The 19,388-nt window shown below is 42.2% G+C and overlaps 1 protein-coding gene across 2 annotated transcripts in view; it reads right to left on the bottom strand.

The window, feature by feature from the left end:
- The window catches only part of SEMA3C (semaphorin 3C), a 181,240-nt gene that overhangs the window by 6,704 nt on the left and 155,148 nt on the right, over window positions 1–19,388 (bottom strand). For both annotated transcript variants that reach the window (XM_059725822.1, XM_006275581.4), the window contains exons 13-16: window positions 11,574–11,662; window positions 8,162–8,203; window positions 7,120–7,277; window positions 2,819–2,886 (exon numbers count right to left, since the gene is read on the bottom strand). In XM_059725822.1, coding sequence (XP_059581805.1) covers window positions 2,819–2,886; window positions 7,120–7,277; window positions 8,162–8,203; window positions 11,574–11,662 — 357 coding nt within the window. The remainder of the gene's footprint in view (window positions 1–2,818; window positions 2,887–7,119; window positions 7,278–8,161; window positions 8,204–11,573; window positions 11,663–19,388) is intronic.

Below are 19,388 nucleotides of genomic sequence, written 5' to 3'. Positions count from 1 at the left end.
TCCACCCTGGCTCAAAATACTGCTGTTCTGGGCTCATGTGTAGATGCTGTACCCAGGAGTAGTTTACATCAGCTCAAACTGCTCTGGAGCTTATTGTTTCAAATGAATTGCATGTGTAGATGTGTCCAGTAAGAGTTAAAAAATAGGGCAAAACCCTTTAAATTGAATCATAGATTAAATGTACATTATAGATATGTACCTGGCTTAGTCATATAATCATATATTCATGTGATCATGTCTGCTCCTGTCTTTTATGCTAATTTACCAAGTCATACCTAAAATTGGAGTCTAAATCACTGAGGAAAGAATGCATGACTTTTCATTTGTTCTGTGAAGTACACTTTGTCAAATACTTCAGAGGCTGTATTGACAACAACAGTTGGACCAAATCTATAGTTTGGAGAGATTTGAGGAAAGCTTTCAGACACAAAGTGACCTGAGGAAGGCTCATTTTGTGTTTGAAAGCTTGTCTCCCTTCCCAATATACATTTGATCCAATAAAGAATATCACCGAAAATCCTTGGCTAAGAATAATATTGTAATTTTTAGGGAAAGAGTGCATTCAAAGGCTAATTACGCAAAGATCTGTATGTGTGCAGGCCACAACACTCATGTGCATCTCATTGCAGGAGTGGAGTCAAAGAGTTTTGATTACATATGCAATAGATCTTACAGAAATATCCCTCATGCAGTATGAGCATCTGTCTGTGTCTCTGTTTATCACCTGAAGACATACCTGGATCTAAAGGTTTTCAATAGTTCCCAATCCTGTGAAATAGAAAAGTTTCTATCCTTTTCTCAAACATTTATCTGTAGATCTAATGCATATTACTATTACTTTTTAAATGTGCTTTATACGAGAGAGAAAAAACCCCCAGAATAAATGCTTTTACATAATGGTCCTAAGAGCTAACATTAATTTAACAATACTAAAAGCCTTTACAGATCATCTGTAAAGTGATTGTAGAAACCCATTTGTGCTTCATGCTCTGCTTCAAGAATAGCATTGTTTAAAAATGTTAATGCTTCATATGTTAAGAATGCTGAGGCATGGAACATAGCAGGCATGATGCCTTTGTTTAAAAGATGTGGTTTGTTATAAATTTGGATGAATTTCTAATATATCTGACTCACATATCTTTTGTCTCTTTAATGGCAATTCATAATTTTTTTCACTGTGCTAATTTCCTATGAAGTGGCATTAATCCTGAATTATGTTTTGAGAGAGCCCAAATTATAGTTTATTTATTATTTTTAATACAGGATGGAAAATGGCTGAATCGACATTTAGTTATATCTTATATAAGCCCTGCACCAAACTAACATTTACAGGAGCTGGCTGGAAAACATGAATTTGGTTTCATAAAAAATTTCAAGGTTTCAAAATGTGTTTGTTTTCCATCAGACTGAAGATGTGTTAATATTTTTCAAGAAAATGTGGGAGATGTGCATTAAATTAGCCAATAGCCCAAAGGGCACATCTCAGGTCAAATGCCCCTATTGTTTCATCCAGAGTATGGACCTGAACCTGGGTTCCTCACTACTCACAAATATCCCACTCATAATTATTAGCTATTCAAACAGCTCTTCCAAAAAATGCAGGGCATTTTTACATGTGTTCTGGGATGCAGCACCAGGCACTTCAATTAATAAGCTGCACTAATTAAAAGCACCTGCACATCATGTATCAGCCTCCCTGCACTGAAACAATGGCATCAGGAAACTTGAACTAAAGCTCATCAAATATGTTTTATTTCATAGTGCCCCGTCCACGTTTTTTCAGCGCGGGGACACTGATATAGACGATGAGGAAGGCTGCCAGACTGCATCAGTTTCCGTGCTCCAGCAGACGCGATCAGTTGTGTCTGCTCTGACATGCTGGATTTCCAGCACATCACAGCAGGCTCCCCACATGTCTGTAGGAGCCCTCTATCCTGTTGTAAGAGAACATGTCAAATAAGTTATTATTGAAAACAATAGGTTTCTGCCAACATTTTTGGTTTTGAGAAACTGGTATTTTCTGCCAGAAAAGAACTGAATAGATAAATTCCCAATCAGCTATACTACAAAATCCCTGGTACTAAGTGAAGTGTAGTTCAAAACATTATTAAAATCAGGGGGAAATAGTTCTAATATAATCTGTCAATTTGTATGATTTCCAGAGAGCTGGTTTGTCACCATCCTTTTTCAGTCATACAGGGCAGGAAAAATTCGCAACCTGTTTGGATTGTGACCCTGGCTATGATGAGCGATAAGGGAATATTTGACTGATGTGGGATTGGAAGGAGCCTTGGCTTCCCTGTCTCACCTCATTGGTTAGATTAATGCAGCAGGAAATAATATACTCCCCCCTCAGTACAGGTATGTAGATAAAGGGGGTTGTGCATTACAGGGGTGTCACAGTCATAGGGCCTCTTGGGACTACGCCTAGTGTGATGCAGATTATGCCCCACATATTGTACAGGACTGTATATAAAAGCACTGACCTGCCCCAAATGTTCAGCATTACTAGTTTGAAGGTGAGGGCAGATGAGTTAGGTGGCTTTGGCATTCATGTAGGGGGACAAATAGGCCAGCCCATGACTAGCCTACATCTAAGCTCAGGTCAGTGTTGTTAGCTTCTTGTTTTCATAAACATTATAATCATTCATCCTATAAAGGCCCTTTTTATATCAAATGCTAGGAAATTCTGCTAAAAAAAGTTAAGACAAGCTTGAAAAATGACCGCTTCTGGGCTGCATTACCAGTAAATGACATGCGTGGTGTGCAGGATGAGTCAAGTACTCTTTATAGTGTGTCTGTCTTTCAATTACAGTACCTTTCAGGTTAAATCCTCGGCACTGAGTCATAGGGTTTCCATGTCTCACGTCCTGTCTCCGACTCCTCCTGAAATATTCGGCAAGTACAGAATATAATCCAAGACAGCCACATACAGTAAATAAGCTTTTTACCAGATCAAATATTAGTAGCAGTTTTCATGAGTAGCTGTGAATATAGTTTACAGCTGTAAGACCACTAAGGTCCAGATCCTCTTCCCACCTTTATCAATGGAGTGTGAGACTGCCTTTTTTACCAAGCCCAAAATTGGGGTAGACAAGTTACAAGGCAATGGCAGCAGTATTGGGGGAACAACAAGAACAGACCTGGGTGGTAAGCCTGACCATATTTACAAATAAAAAGAAAAACAAGTCTAAACATTTTGAACCTCATGTTATTAAGCACGATTGCAGTTGATTAGCATATTATCCATAATTGTTCAGTATGAAATAGATGATCTCGTGAGGTCCCTTCCAGCCCTAATGTCTATGAAATCTATGAAATTTATGAAGTATCATGAACAATATCCTTCCAACAAATATTCATTACATGCAAAGTGGAACAAGTTCAATAGGAGAAAATGACCCTCCTTCCTCCTTCTCATCATCTGTCTGGTTGTTATAGACCTATTCTTGGAGGTGGAAAATAGGGATTCAAATCCCCTCGAGGAATTAAATCAGTGCTTCTCACATCCTTGATGGATACCCTAACCACTGAGGTACTGGATGAGCAGTGTGCTAGTAAATCAGAAACCTGACAAAAGTGCAATGGGAGAGCTTCCACTCCAAGTAACCAGGCTACAATATACGGCTTACTCCCTTACAAGACAGTATCCATTTCACTGAGCCTGGCTAGTTCTCTTGCTCTTGGCTCCATGTATGTCTCAATTCCAGGAGTTCAAGGGCCCAACTTCCAAAGAAGTGCTGGAGAAGCTTCTATATAATGCTTATCCTGTGGCCTGGTATTTAGAGCAGTGTGCTAGTAAATCAGAAACCTGCAACCACACAAGGAAATCAAGAAAGTTGCTTGGAGGCCCATTAGAATCAGTACTTCAGTAGAATGCCCTGGTTTCAACTACATTTAGTGTTTAGTACATGAAGATTACAAACCTGAACTGTTATTCTCCATGGAAAAGTCACACATGCATTGTAAATATTCCAACCACTGAAGAGTAAAAGGCAATGCTATTATTTATTATAAGGTCAGTGCAAAAATTCACTGCTAATAAACTCTCAGCCAGACAGATGTTGCTTGAATTTTTAACACTCATTTTTCAATTATGTGCTAATGACTAAATAGATTAGAAGCTCAATAGATCCCTGAGGCACCAGTTTTGCTGAGTGAAGGGTGGCTTACTCTAGAGAGAGTGCAGAGGGGATTTCATCAGCATTTCCACATGGCAGGGACTGGCTCAATTAGTGTTCCATATATAGGCTTCAACAGGTGACCCAAGTGGTTACAGGTATCTGTGCAAAATATGTACAGGGCTTGCAATAAGAGGCAATACAGGCAGTGATGTAAGAAACTTGGGTTCTAGTCCTGACTGTTATTGAGTTGCTGTGTGACACTGGGCAAGTCACTTCTTCTTTTTCCCATACTGTCTTTAGAAGGTGAGCTCTCTAGAACAGTCTCTTACAAGGTGTTTGCATAGTACTAGCTGATTAAGATTGCACCCCTGCTGTGTCTACAAGACACAGCCCAATGTTGGGCTGTTTTCCCCAGTTTTGGGGTAAAAGTGAGTCTTGAAGCACAAAATATTTCATTTAGAATAAGGCAAAACAAAATATCACTAATGCAAGCAGAGGGAAGCAAAATGTTTGGGTGACTGAAAATTGGTAAATGTCATCGTCAGTCCCATAGCTGTAGGACAACAGGGGTTGAGCTCATTGGGAGAAAGAGCAATAATAATCAATCTAACCCTAGATAGTTCAGTTCTACGAAGTGCAGCGAGAGAGCATGCATGCCATTGATTTGACTGGGATATTAGAGCTTTCAACCTTTCTAATCAGCATTAATACTTATGTATTAAAAGGAAAATCCTGGAGCCAAATTCTGCTCTCAGATACAGCATCCAAGCAACTCCTCCTATCCAATGGATGTTGGGGGATCTTACTGTTATAATAAGTGTACTAGGAAGCCTTAGCTGATTTGTATTGTCTCATTATACCTCATGCTGTACAGATAAATATTGAAAGAGAACCTGATCCAAGTAGCTTACAAACTTCTATTTAATGCCTCTTTATTTTCTTTTAAAAGAAACATTTTTGAAGGATACATTTTTCAAATGTGCTGACTTCAGTCTTTAGAATCAATTTTTATACTTCACATTACAAACACAGCTGAAGCTATTTAACCTTTCCAAGCTATTCCTACCCGAGAGAGAATATTTAATGATTATTATATGAATATTATATGCTTTTCATATATATATTAGAAAATATCTGGTTGCATATCCCAATAAAGCATAATCTATTGTCCTCTATGAGATGCTATGTACCTGCCCCAGTAACCTACTAAAGGGCATGCATCCTCATAATTCATTATTTGTCCAGAATGGAAAAGTGGCAACATATATTTGAGGTGGTAGTGTTTGTGTATGTGTTCAGGAAATAAGGACATGGGCAGGTGTTCTGAGGTTTTTCAGTGTGTGGGATGAGGCACAGCAATAATCCATAGGGCAGAGATGTGGTTATACAAGATTTGAACAAATACTGCGTAGAAAGATCTACTGTCTAGACCTCGGGATTTGGCTCTGATTACTGATGTTTTCTCCACCATACTCTGTGTCTTTAGATAAAGAGACAACTCATTCCCTAATATATGAAAACCAGATTTTTGCATAGTCTTTCAGGTGTTTATTTTGATCTGCCATATAAAATACAGTTCAAATAAAATGTCAGTACCACAGCAAATCCCAGTGGAGACAGCGTGAATGTTCAGGATGGAAAAGGTAAAGAAATATACTATTTCACCATACAGTTATACTTTTCAGCTATGCAATGCAGGAGCTGGAAACTGAGGAGGGCAGCACCATATTGGCCTGTTTCCACCCTCCTATACTTGCTTGATGCAAGAAAAATATATGGCCCAAGGATCCTACGTAAGAGGCTGAATTTTGCAAACTGAAAGCAAACACAATGAAGTATCTGCAGCATGAATCTGGGATAGAAGAGCTACAGCATAAAGCATCCTTTAATTGGTTAGGACTAGCTTGTATATTTAACTTCACCTAGGAGTAGCCTGTAGCTGCTTCACTTCAACAGAAGCAGTTGTCTCCCACAACTCACAGGACAGTAATTAGTTTGCTGGTTCACTGGAGGATGGATCCAAGGCTTCATCTACTGTTCTCTCTTGGCTCCTTGTGTACAGGCACAGGGGGAAGTACTATATGCATGATCCTGAGTCTCTTCCTTTCAGCTGTGATGCAGGGAGATTGTATAGAGGAGCGTGTGCTGTATTACCCAGCACGCGCTAGGCTAACACCTAGCTTGTGAACAAAAGGTTTAATGTGCCTGCAATAACACTCTACTCAATTTTTGTTAGCTATTCTTTAGACTTATTTGTGCAAGTTGTGAAATCCTAGTCATATGAGACCGCATTGAAACCCTCTGCTATTAACTATTTTCCTGAGAAGTAAAAAAAAGGCTGCTTTTTTGTATAACAATTAAGGGCTGTGCCATTACCTCTGCTATAAACTAGGGGAAAATTGCCTGCCACATCTTCTTTAATAAACTCCACCTTGAAAATCCAAAGTTACCAGGTATTATGTGATAATCAACTTGGCCTTAGCTGTTCTGTTTCCCTAAAAATGGTCCTGCTGAGTTAGGAACAACAAGGAAGAAAATGGTAAATGGTTTAATCTGTCAGATCTGCTCTCAGATACTTACTGGGCAAAGTGGATACTGCTATGGCCACAGCAAACAACCATATTTAAACAAACACAGCATTCGGTATGCTAGGTACCAACTTTTTTTTCCTTATAGCAGGTTTATCCTATCCATTAACTTTGTTGTGAATAGTTTACATCAGAAAAAAGATTTAGAATTTTGTTAAAAACATAAATACAACTTTATTTAATAATACATAGATTTAAATATTTAAAAAAATGTGATTTCTTTAGCAGATGCTTTGAGGCTATATACAATGCCAAGTACAACAGGTACTTAGAAATTATTTTTAAAGCAGCTAGCACTGAAAAGCATCCCCTTCCGCTATCACATTACATAGCCCTTGATGGAATAACAAGAGCAAAACCCCGCGCTGTCTTTGCAAATCTCATCAGATTATTTCATCTTTTCTCACCTTTTCCCCGTTGGGTAGAACCTGGAGCAGGAATTGCCATCCCAAGCACAGTAAGGATCTCTGGCCAGGCAGCAGTCAGCACAGGCTGTTCCATAGACATGGCAACGATGCAAGGATACCTGGGTGACCCCTTCATCTGAGCTCACGTATAACTGTTGCTGTAGAAGGAAATGGAAAGATTTATTTCCATAGGGAGGTTAGAGGAGGAGTTTTGACCAGAACTCAGCTAAAAGACCCCAAAGCCCTTGAATTCATTTTGGAATTAACACAGTACCAAGAAGGGAAGCACTAATGGCTGCAAAGCCAAAATAAATAGAAATCTTTCAGGTTAATATACCTATAATATTACCACCTTCCTGCTGGAAAACACTAAGTACACTATGGAGAATACTAATGCTCCTTTGAACATTGAGGCTCATTGTTCCATTCTGGGGAAACCAAATTGAGCTAACATTTCAGATTTAAAAGCCTTTGAACTAAGGAATTTCTCTGCATATAGTTTGTTAAAAAAATACTGTGCAAATCTTTTACTTGGATTTCTCTAGTGCATACTTTCCAGAAGCACAAAACTGCAGATTGCATTACAGTAATCAGGGCAAAATTTTCATACCTTTACTAACTTTGAACAGTACCATATGCTAAGCCAATGGGATCAATGAAGTCTGTGATCCCACATATGAAACAGTAATGAAAGAGTCTTAGACTCCACACCAAAATGACAGATTACACACAGAAAAGAGATCAAGAATATTATTTATAGCTGAAATGAACCCTGAAATTAAAACCTGATCTGGACTCAAAAACTGTTTTTGGCCTTGTCTCACTTCTAGTCAAGTTGACAAATTTCACTAAGTTTAAGTTGATAAATAGTAATTAATGCTAATGAAAATAATAAACAGCAAAAAAGTACTTTGGTCCTAATGTAATGAAATTCAGTGGAGCTACCACATATTCCACTAGTTGGAGATTCTGCTGTTCCTATTTTGTCCTTAATCCTGTCTTCACTTATTAACTGTTAAGTGAGAGTTTTATTTTTCTTTACCTTTTTAGAAGAAATCTTCATTGTTGTTATGGGAGCATTATTCTGAAAGACAAAATTCCAGATCTCATTTGTATGCCCTCCTTTTGATACATATAGTCACAGAGCTCTGACTTTCTAAGTTCAGCTCTTTCTAAATAAACAGGGTCATCACCCCCCCCCCCCCGATGTCATTCACACTTAATTATTTTTTGTCACAGGTCAACAAATATGATATATATCCAGGGTTTGACTCAGTAAGTATATTGGCTGCATGAACTTGTAGACTTGACTCTGTCATATTTCAGCATATATACTAACAAATTCTTGCACACTAGTAGCTGACTTGCATTTAAGAGCTGTCTCGCTATTACTGACAACCAGTATGCACTTTCAAACCATCATTCTCACATTCTTTGAAGATGATAGCATGCAGAAATCACTTTATAGCTCATATGTAATTAGTGCATGATCAGGAGAAGAACATGTCATATTTCTTTACACTGTGTCTACAGTGAATAGACTTTGGTTACTGTCCAACACACAGTTTGTAGATTATCAAAAAGAAACTTCAACATTAAAAATGAAGTGTTGTGGTACAAATTTTTTTTTTTTGTTTTTACTCAGATGATACTTCAAGTCATGGTAGGACATTTTTAGTCTTTTATCTGTGTCTGACTGAATGTCAAAGAATAACCATAGGAGTTACTGTACCCGTTGCCTTACGCTAATGAAACAATCCATTATTCTTATCAAAATTTATTAAATCAGTGATAGCAATAATACTGACCATCATAACTTTGGAGATTGACCATTTTCTACAGCAATCATAAGAAAAATGCTTTTACAGTATACTATCAGACTGGAATAGCAAAGGGGACACAATTTGGTTACAATTTGGCAGAGCATTGACAGAGTTTAGGACAGGGATTGGAGTGCTGTGGCACTTGGGGACTGAGGTGCTCAGGAGCTGAAATGCTGCTTTCCCGTTCAAGTTTCATATTGTGGGCACATCTCCCCAAGATGCTTTACTGCACAGTAGACTAGTCTACTGCACAGGAAAGCATCACCATGTAACTGCATGTGGAAGCTACTAAGCAGTAAATTAGACTAGTGCATGGTTTTCTGTTACCTGTAAATACAGGTAGTATATTAATTGTGCATTAGTTACTGTGCAGTACTGCTCGTGTGGACACTGACCCGGAGCAAATTTGCTCCTAGTCAGCCACAGCACCTTGGAGCCACAAGGGACGGGGGAGTTCTCTGTGCCTGGTCCTGACACTGCTCAGCTCCTGGCTCCCCCCAATAGCTAGAAGCTAATCAGCACTGGGATGGGGTCACTCTCTATGCCCCTGGCCTGGCACTGTGTGGCTCCTGGTTCCCCACAGGAGCCAAGAGCCATGCAGAACCAGGACTGGGGAGCTCTCTACTTCACTGCTTAGCTGGGGGCTCCCCATCAGCTGTCCTGCTTGTGTGGCAGCTGCTGTGAGCCCCAGGCAAGGGTTTGCTGCCCAGCAAGGGCCTGGCTGGGAGCTGTCCCAGCCCAGCCATGGGCTCACCAGCAGTTGCCCCACAAGTAGGACAGCTCCCATCTAGCTTCCTGCTGTGTGGGGAATCCCTGCCCCACTGGGAGCTCACTGGCTGCTGTGCCAAAGCGGGACAGTTCCCAGCCAGCCATCCTCTTGGCAAGAAATCCCTGCTGGGCACCTGGCTCCCTGGCAGCGGTGTGTCCCTATGTGCACGGGGCCAGGAGAGCTCTGCTGGCTGCAGTGGCAGTTGTCTCCCAGTCCCATGCACATCAGGACCCCTCCCAATGTGCACAGGGCCAGGAGACAGCTGTTGCTGTAGCCAGCATAGCTCCCCTGGCCCCATGTGCATTGGGACCGGCCCCCATGTCACTTGCCAGCCCCTGGGCTGGCAACATAGGGGAGCCTGAAGCTCCCCTGGCTGTTGTCAGATTTGCTCCTTACGAGGTGCACCTGTAGATGTGCTCCCAGGGAAAGCTTACTGAGCCTTATTTTAATATCCAGTATCTTACTGCCCAGTAAGCCTACATTGCAGCAATAACACATGTAGAGGCACCCTGTAGGATTTATTTGAAATCTTTACTATTAGTAAGTCTGTGTTATCTTTCTCTCTAAGTTTGACGGTCATCAGGGTGAACCCCAACTCAACCCTTGTTGCAGAGGTAAAGACCTTAAGGGCCTAAACTAGAATTCTGTGTCATTAGAACACTATGCAAGGGACTGAGAGTTAGTATTCTTGACAAATACTACCCATGAGAGCTTCTCATTCATACCACAGTTCTCCCTTCTTCAAGGAATACTTCCAGTGAAAGGTTTAATGAACTCTTGTATACATATATATTTTAAATAGCTTTGGTATTCACCACAAACTTAAGAGGAACATGCATGCTCACAAGGAACACAGCCTGGTGCATGGAAAGACTGTACAATATGGTTGGGACATATTGCTGGGGATAATAGAACAGCATTTGTGGGGGATAACAGAGGCAACACTCCTTGCACTGCTTGCTCGAGGAACTATTACAGCTGTTGTCCAAACACAGAGCAGCATAGTGCCTGCTCTCTTTCCTGTGCCTCAAAAGAAGAGGCTGAAAAGATGGGCCAGGACCTTCCTAATGTCACAGCTGCCATTCTGCCACCCCCAAAGACAGCAGGCTGGAGGACCTCTTTGTGCTGCAGCCTGAGCTTCCTTTGCAATGATATAGCTAAACACTGGTCCCTATTCAGGATTTCAGCTCAGTATCAGTAATTGCCTTGAATCTATAAAATAAATAGCAGTCTACTCAGAGAATTTAAAGGACCTTTTTATCAGCAGGGTGAACAATTCTTTGAAGTACTAATGTGCAGCTATGTGCTAAGTGTGCTTGACAGTGCCTGAATAATTATTTAAAAAATACATTTTTCCTGAATTGTTTATACTTCATGTCACCTTAGGGTGATTTAAGTGTGAAGCTCTCTAACTCCTGTGACATCTGGCACTGAGAAATTGGATGTAAGTATAAAAAATCCTAATTTGCTTCAATCTGTAGTCAGAAATCAGAAAGCTTAGCAGAAAATCAAAGAAATAAAAAATCTCAGATTCCAGCTTCAAACAGGGTTTAGAACAGGGATTGCAGCAGTTTCAATATGATAAAAGCCTACACCTGGCATTCATGATAACTGACCTCTTAAAATGTGATGATTTAAATCCTTTGAGCCAGGATGACAACAAAAATGTGATTCAAATGCAACTGAAAGAAGATTTAAGTCTACTATGGCCCATAGTACATAATGCATCACCTACCTTTTACTTAGAGGGCATCGTGCTCAAATGCATTTGATCACTTATCAAGTGCTACCTCCCTTGCCAAAGTCTTTAAATCAACGTGTGAACATATATGGTGGAAGAGTGGAAAGCAAGGGAATCTAACCTGAAAAACTTCCAGTTCTTCTAAAATTAGTTCTCCACTTGCTGAGAAGTTGGTGGGAAGGACGACAACTTTCTGCACAGTGCCCTGGTCTGAAAAAGAGAGAGCAAAAGAACAGGTGAATTCTTAGCATCTAAGACAAATATTAAAGAAGAAAACTGTATTGGACAGAAAGGTCAAATGATTTTCATAGATCCATAGTATATAAGGCCAGATCTAGCATGGCCTGTATAATGCACGGTATGGAATTTTATCCTGTTGTTTCTATAAGGAGTCCAGTAACTTATGTGTATGCTTTTACATAACATATAGTAATTAGGGCTGTGCAAGGCTTCGGACCCTGCTTCGGATCTGGAGAAGCCTCAGACGCTACGGCAGGCCTGGCTGCTAAGCTACTGTGTTATCAGTTGTCAACCAATTGTGATTCACTCAGGGACCAGTTCAATACACAGTTGCTAGCTAATATAACCAGTTAATTAGCAACAATTAACACCTACAAAACCAGAGACAGACTAAGGAGAGGAAATAATCGATACAGACAATCCAGTGCCCCAAGACAGACAGTCAGTTGCACAAGCACCCATGGCACGAGTTTTGTCTGTCAGCAGCTAGGGGTGCAGGGCCCCAGAACCCCGCTGCACCAATCTCCTCAACTGCTGGCAGGCATTGTGGCCTCAGCAGGGGCCACCATCCCTGCAGCTTCCACCCTGCTGCACCTTAACACACACAGGGTCACACATGTCACGAGTTTTGCTTGTCTGCAGCTTGAGGTGCAGTTCCCCCCAAGCCCCTGCACTTATCTTCTTGAAACCTGGCAGGTTTTGTGGCCTGAGCAGGGGCCACCACCCTTGCAGTTTTCAGCCCGCTGTGCCTTAACACACACGGGGTCATCTATGCCATGAGTTTTGCCTGTCAGCAGTTTGAGGTGCAGTTTCCCCCAAACTCCTGCACTGATGTTCTTGAAACTTGGCAGGCTTTGTGGCCTCACCAGGGGCTACCACCCCTTCAGTTTTCACCCCCCTGTGGTGTAACATATACACGTGACTTGAGTTTTGCTTTCAAGAATTTGGGGTAGAGTTCCTCCCAAACCCCTATACCGATCTTGAAACTTGGCAAGCTTCATGCTCTTAGCAGAAGCTACCTTTCCTGAAAGTTTCATCAAAATCAGACAAAAAACAATAAAGTTAAAGATATTCCATTGATTCCCCATTATATCCTATGGACAGATCTCCGAGGCGGCTCTGAAGCTTACAGAGCCACTTCGGCCGGATCAAAGTGGAAACCTGGTCCGGAGCTCTGAATCAGATTGCTGGCATCTGAAGTGGCTGGATCCAAAGCCGGATCAAATTGCTGCCTACTTGCACAGGCCTACTAGTAATAACAACTTTCTTACTTGATTCCCATAAAAATCATAGCAGATATATAATCAGGTTGTATTTTCCCCCAATATTTTTCAGCCTTCATTTATACAGAGTCTATCAACTATCTATTGCATGACATCCATGTATCACAAGACCATGTGATACCTTAAGGCTCATGGAAGAATCTAGTTTTTCCCTAGTTGTTCAGTGAAGGCCTAAATGGAGGGTGAGGAATGAAGACCAGTCATTTTTGAAGCCAACTGCTTAATAGTTTGGGTAGTTTAAAGATTAGTTCAGGGATGGAAGTTCCTGTGTAATGGGAAGCATAGAAAATAAAATACAGTGCAACACAGTGGATGCATCTACATGTTCACTAATAGGATGGTGCGAAGCTTCAGGTGGTGATTCGATTCTGAGGGGTTTTGGCCTCATATGGTGGCCGAATCTCTGAATCCGAGTTGAATCGGGACCAATTTAAAGGTTCAAATCGATTCAAAGCTCTCGAAATCTTTGGAAAAGATTAAAAGAGCTTTGCTGATGTGAGCAGTCTCCAGTGGCTGCAGCCCCACTGCCTGGCACTACATGGGGGGCTCTGCCACGAGCCCCCCGCCCCCCCTGCACCCCCAGTTCCTGCACGGGTGCCCCTCCTGGGCCAGCTCTGGCCATTTAAGAAAAAAAATAACTGAGAAAAGCCCTGGGGACTCACCATTCCTTCAAAGGCCTCAGGGCTTTGGGGGCTCATGCAGAGCCCCCCGCATGGTGCAAGGCAGTGGGGGGCAGCAGGGATCGCACCCCACTGGCAGGAGCAGTGAATCCCAGGGCTTTTTTTCTTAAAGGGCCAGAGCTGGCCATGCTAGGCACCCGTAAAGAGGCTGTGGGAGCAAGGGGGGGCAGTGAGGGGCAACAGGGATTGCCCCTGCCTGGCAGCACCCAGTGAGCTAGCGATTTTTTTTTTTTTTTTTTTTTTTTTTACAAGTGCCGGGAGCTGGGGCAGCCATTGCCAGGCTGGGAGAGGGGTGGGGGATGGGCCTGGCCTGGCTGATTCAGCGATTCAGAGATTCAGCAGGTGCCAAATCTCCAAATCAGATTCGGCCGAATCCAATAGGGACAGTGATTCAAATCACCGAATTGAATCACTGTCCTCCAAATCGTCCAAATCCAAAGCAAATACTAGCCGTTTTGCACAGGCCTATTCACTAATTCACCGTATTTACTGCACATTGAGTTTAGTACTTGGATAACCAAGTACTAAATCTATGCAGAGTAACGGGCACTACTGCACAGTAGTGCAGATGCATGGGTTCTTACAGATGCTAACTGTGCAGTAGTCTAACTTGACTGTGCATTAGCGTATTAGTATGGGTTTGCCCGACACAATATTGCACAGTGTTATTATGCTACTGCAGCATTAGTATCTTGTGTAGATGCACCCAGAATGTATCAAGAATAGGTGGGAAGTACTTAGAGTAAGATAAGGAAGGTCTTAGAGTAAGATAAAATTCTTGTACTTGGTATAATAGAAAAGGCTAAGTCAGAGGAGAGGCAGAGAGGATGCTATGGGAATGGTAAGGAGGTCAGATCAAGATGATGTTGTGTGCTAGCTTTCTGCTGCTCCTTCAGTGGCTCTTTAGACACTTTGCAGTAGCTTTGGATGAAGAAAGGGGCTTGGCAGCAAGGACTGGGACTCAAAGTGGTTATAGTTACATTTTGATCTCTATTGGCCCAGAGAAATACAACCACAGAATATGCATTCTCGTTTGCCGTGTCGAGAATGATTTTGAATCGTTCAGTCACTAAATGCTAGAATTACAGTGCCTGTGTGTAATATCTGTGAATTTTTTACTTCAAGGAGCTTCACATCTGGAAATCTATGATGCTGACAGGGGAAAGCAAAAAGTAGGAGTTTTCTGATTTTATTTTCAAGGTCAGTGACTAAATTCTACAGTTGGGGCTAGACGGCAAGTTATTTACTGTAAATAATTTAAATCCTTATTTTTTCTTGAGAGTAAAGAGATAGGTAGCCATGCTTTGACTTTAGAAGTAAAGGATTACAGTTGAGATATTCATGTAGGTTAACTGTAACACATACCTCAACCACATTGTTTTTTTGGGGGTTTTTTTGGTTTTTTTATTTACTTTAAAATAAAAGAAATTGAAAGCAGACAAAAATACAAAATTTATATAGGTATCAACTGTACGTGCTGAGCAAATAGTAGCCTTGCATTTTTCATGAGGATTTGTTGTTCTATGGATAACATTTATCCTTATTATTCATTGACATGATAAATCCATTCCTTCTGAAGAAATGTTATTGAAGCTAAATCCTATGACAGCATGCCTGTGGTCCAGACCTGCCAAGATCAGGAAAGCTGTGAGGACCTGAAAAAGATTTATTAGTTGCCAGGGCCTACAAAAGTGCTGAACTGATTACTGCAGAATATCCCTTTATGCTTCCTGGGAGAAGAATGTGGGTACGTGGAGTAACAGAGTAGGGGTATAATGCACAATGAAGAATTTCTAATAAAGCAAATCAAATGCTCACAAATAGGCACTACTTATAGTCAGCTTGCCTTTACTTGCTTTCCTTCCTTGTACGTTCTCCCAGTTTTAAACCACATTGCACGATGTCCATGGCAGGCAATTCTAAAGGGATAGAGTTTCAACCTGCCATGATTTTTGCAGTAAAAAATCTCAACTTCTTGTAAATATTCTATCAAAGTCCTTTGAACCTCACTTACAGAATGTAAAGTATTCCCATGTACAGCTGATAGAGGGTGCAGTGTCACAACAGTTATGTTGTCTCATTATAGCATCAAGAAATTGGTCCCAGTCTCACTTCAGGCCTGCTCCAACAGCTGTTTCTGGTCAACTCAGCTATAAATGAATACTTAATTAATCCAGACAGAGGAATCAAAGGCCACATAGCTCCTTAGCATGCTGCTGGCTACAGAGAATGATGTGCATTAACCCCATTAGTCCAATGAGCTATCTAGTCTTGGTTGTCTTTCAGCCTGCTTGGCAACCTGAATATGCATCTGAGTCATGGAGCTGTAAGCCTATTTGAGCTATGTAGTAATGCACATTTACTGGTAGTAAGTCAGCGGTGCACAAACTGACATTGGGCTGAAATCAGAACTCATAGCAGAAACATTTTCCAACATCAGCAATTTCTGCTCTGGGTGCACAAGTGCCATCATCGTTTCCAAATAGGTTACCCCCGTCTGAAAAAATGGGTTCCTATCTCATTAGCAGTTATAATGCCTTGAGAAAATGCAAGCAATTAAAGGAATGTATTTACTGCTGTATTTATTTCTTTTTTATTGAAAAATATTTTAACATTACAGGCCAGATTCTTGTCTCCGGATACATAGCTTTCCATTGGAGAATCCCCTTTGGGTTACTATGTTTACTAGTTCTGGTGTATTCTCAGGGTATATTTATGCAGGATGAAGTATAATAATGGAAGACAGTTCATTAAAAAACACTTTATAGATTCATAGATTCATAGACACTAGGGCTGAGAGAGACCTCGGAAGATCATCGAGTCCAGCCCCCTGCCCTAGGGGCAGGAAGTCAGCAAGGATCATAGGATCCCAGCAAGATAAACATCCAAATGGTTCTTGAAGGCATTCGAAGTAGGCACTTGAACCACCTCCAGCGGCAATCTATTCCAAACCTTGGGGACTGGGACAGTAAAGAAGTTCTTCCTTATGCCCAGCCTGAAACGGTCATGGAGGAATTAGTGACCTTTCGACCTTGTCATCCCTTGGGGGGCTCTGGTGAACAGACTTTCCCCCAGATCCTGGTGAGCACCCCTGATAAACTTATAGGTGGCCACCAGATCACCCCCGAGCCTGCGCTTTTCCAGGCTGAAGATTCCCATGGCTCTCAGCCTCTCATCATAAGGTCTGTTTTCCTGACCTCTGATCATGCATGTGGCTCTCCTCTGCACTCTCTCCAGCTTCTTCACATCCTTTTTGAATTGTGGAGCCCAAAATTGGATGCAGTACTCCAGTTGTGGCCTCATCAAGGCCGAGTACAACAGGAGAATGAAATCCTGGGATTTACTTGAGAAGCATCTATGGATGCAGGTCAGTGTTTTGCTCGCTTTACTAGCCACAACATCACATTGATGGCTTTTGTTCATCTTGTGATCAATCGTGACCCCCAAGGTCCTTTTGTCCATAGTGCTAACCAGCATAGCACTGCTAAGCCTATAAGCATGCTGTAGGTTTTTCCTCCCAAGGTGGAAAACCTTGCATTTTTCAGTGTTAAACACCATCAGGTTCTCGTCCGCCCATTTCCTGAGCCTCTCAAGGTCAGCCTGGATCACCCTCCTGTTCTCAGGTGTGGACGCTTTAACCCAGAGTTTGGTGTCATTGGCAAACCTGGCCAGTCCACTTCTGACACCAATGTCCACATCATTAATGAAGATGTTAAATAATATAGGCCCAAGGACAGAGCCTTGAGGGACCCCACTGGTCATAGTGCATCACAAAGATTGACTTCCGTCAACCACCACCTTCTGGGTCCAACCATGGAGCCAATTTCCCAGCCAGAGGATCATGGTGAGGCTGAGGCCACAGTTGGCCAATTTTGCCAAGTATCGTGAGATACCAGGTCCAAGGCTTTTTTAAAGTCAAGATATATGACATCAATCTCTTTTCCCTTATTCAGGTGATAGGTCACCTGGTCATAAAAGGAAATGAGATTGGTCAAGCCGGACCTACCCGCAACAAACATGTGCTGGCTATCTCTCAGGATGTTGCTATCAGCCAGTCTGTTAAGGATGGCCTCTTCGATAATCTTTTCCAAGACCTTTCCCGGAATAGAAGTCAGGCTGATGGGCCTGTAGTTTGCCGGATCCACTTTCCTCCCTTTCTTGAAGATAGGCACCACATTGGCCTTCTTCCAATCTTCAGGCATTTCACCAGAGCACCAGGAGCTCTCGAAGATCCATGCAGGGGCTGGGCTATGATGCTAGCCAGCTCCTTGAGTACCCTGGGGTGTAGATTGTCAGGGCCGGCTGACTTGAAGGTGTCTAACTTCTCAAGATTTTCCTTCATGAGCTCAGCATTGATGGAGGGTAAGGAATCTCCCTCACCCAGGCCTCCCTGTCCCGTAGTGGGCAGCGGGGTCTCATGGGACTGGTGAAAAACTGATGCAAAGTACCCATCTAGCAAGTTTGCTTTTTCCTGGGTGTCAGTTGTCCCATCTGGTTTAGCAGGGGTCCAATGTTGCCCTTGCTTTTCCTCCAGCTCCCCACATATCTAAAAAAGGACTTTTTATTGTCCTTGATACTTGTAGCTAGCTGGAGCTCCTTTGCAGCCTTGGCTATCCTGGTTCGCTCTCTGCAGGTCTGGACCAGTGCAGAGTATTCCTCCTTGGTGGTGGATCCGGTTCTCCATCCTTTGTAGGTCTTCCTTTTAAGATGCAGCAGGTCCACTAGTTCCCTGGAGAGCCAAGGGGGCTACTATGCCCTTTTGCTGCCTTTCATCTGAGACAGGATTGACTTTTCTTGTGCATCCAGGATTGCTCCCTTGAGAAGCAACCGCTCATCCTGGACTCCCATCCCCTTTGGGTTGTGGCCCCTTAGGGCCTCACTGACAAGCCTCCTGAGCTTGTCAAAGTCAGCTTTCCTGAAGTTAAGGACTTCTGTATTACTGACTGACTTGCCAGCTTTACAGTAATGCATTCTTGCCACTAGCCATCCTCTACGATGGCGAAGGTGATCAGCTCATGGTCACTGTCACCCAGCTTCCCTTCAATCGTTAGGTCACTGATTAGGTCATCCCTGGTTGCCAGTACCAGGTCAAGCAGCCCTTTACCTCTTGTTGGCCCATAGACTTCCTGCCTCAGATAGACGTCATCCATGCACAAGAGAAAGCTTTGCAACCACTTGGATTTGGCCGAGTGCTCTTCCCACGAGATGTCTGGGTAGTTGAAGTCTCCCATAAAAACCATGCACCAGGAGCGTGTGGCCTCAGCCAATTCCCTGGTGAACTCCTGGTCAAGGTCTTGATCCTAGGCTGGGGGTCTGTAGTAGACTCCCACCATAGTGTCCCCTGTGCCGTGTTCCCAACAGATTTTCACCCAGAGGGTCTAAAGTCATCCACCCTGGGCACCAATGTTGGCTTACAGGGATGCATTGCTTTCCTTGACATAGAGAGCTACACTCCACCCCTTTTGTCCATTCTATCTCTCCTGTATAGGGTATAGCCATTTATGCAAGGAAACAACTTGGTCTGGTGTATTTCCTACCAATACGTGGTATATGGACTTTACCCCAAAAGACTTAATAACAATAGTTTTCCTATTGTTATACTGTTGTCTTTGTTGTAAATGAAGCACCAATAATTGTCCCAAAATTGATTTGCCCCTTCCTTTCTCCTTTATGTTTAACTTTGTAGACTATAAGTGCAGTAGCTGTCAAACCAAGTCATGTTTATATGTTCAA

This window comes from Alligator mississippiensis, chromosome 4 (genome assembly GCF_030867095.1).
Source record: "Alligator mississippiensis isolate rAllMis1 chromosome 4, rAllMis1, whole genome shotgun sequence".
NCBI classification, from domain to species: domain Eukaryota; kingdom Metazoa; phylum Chordata; order Crocodylia; family Alligatoridae; genus Alligator; species Alligator mississippiensis.
Note: the sequence above shows the minus strand (reverse complement) of the source record. Positions and strands in the feature narration are given on the sequence as shown.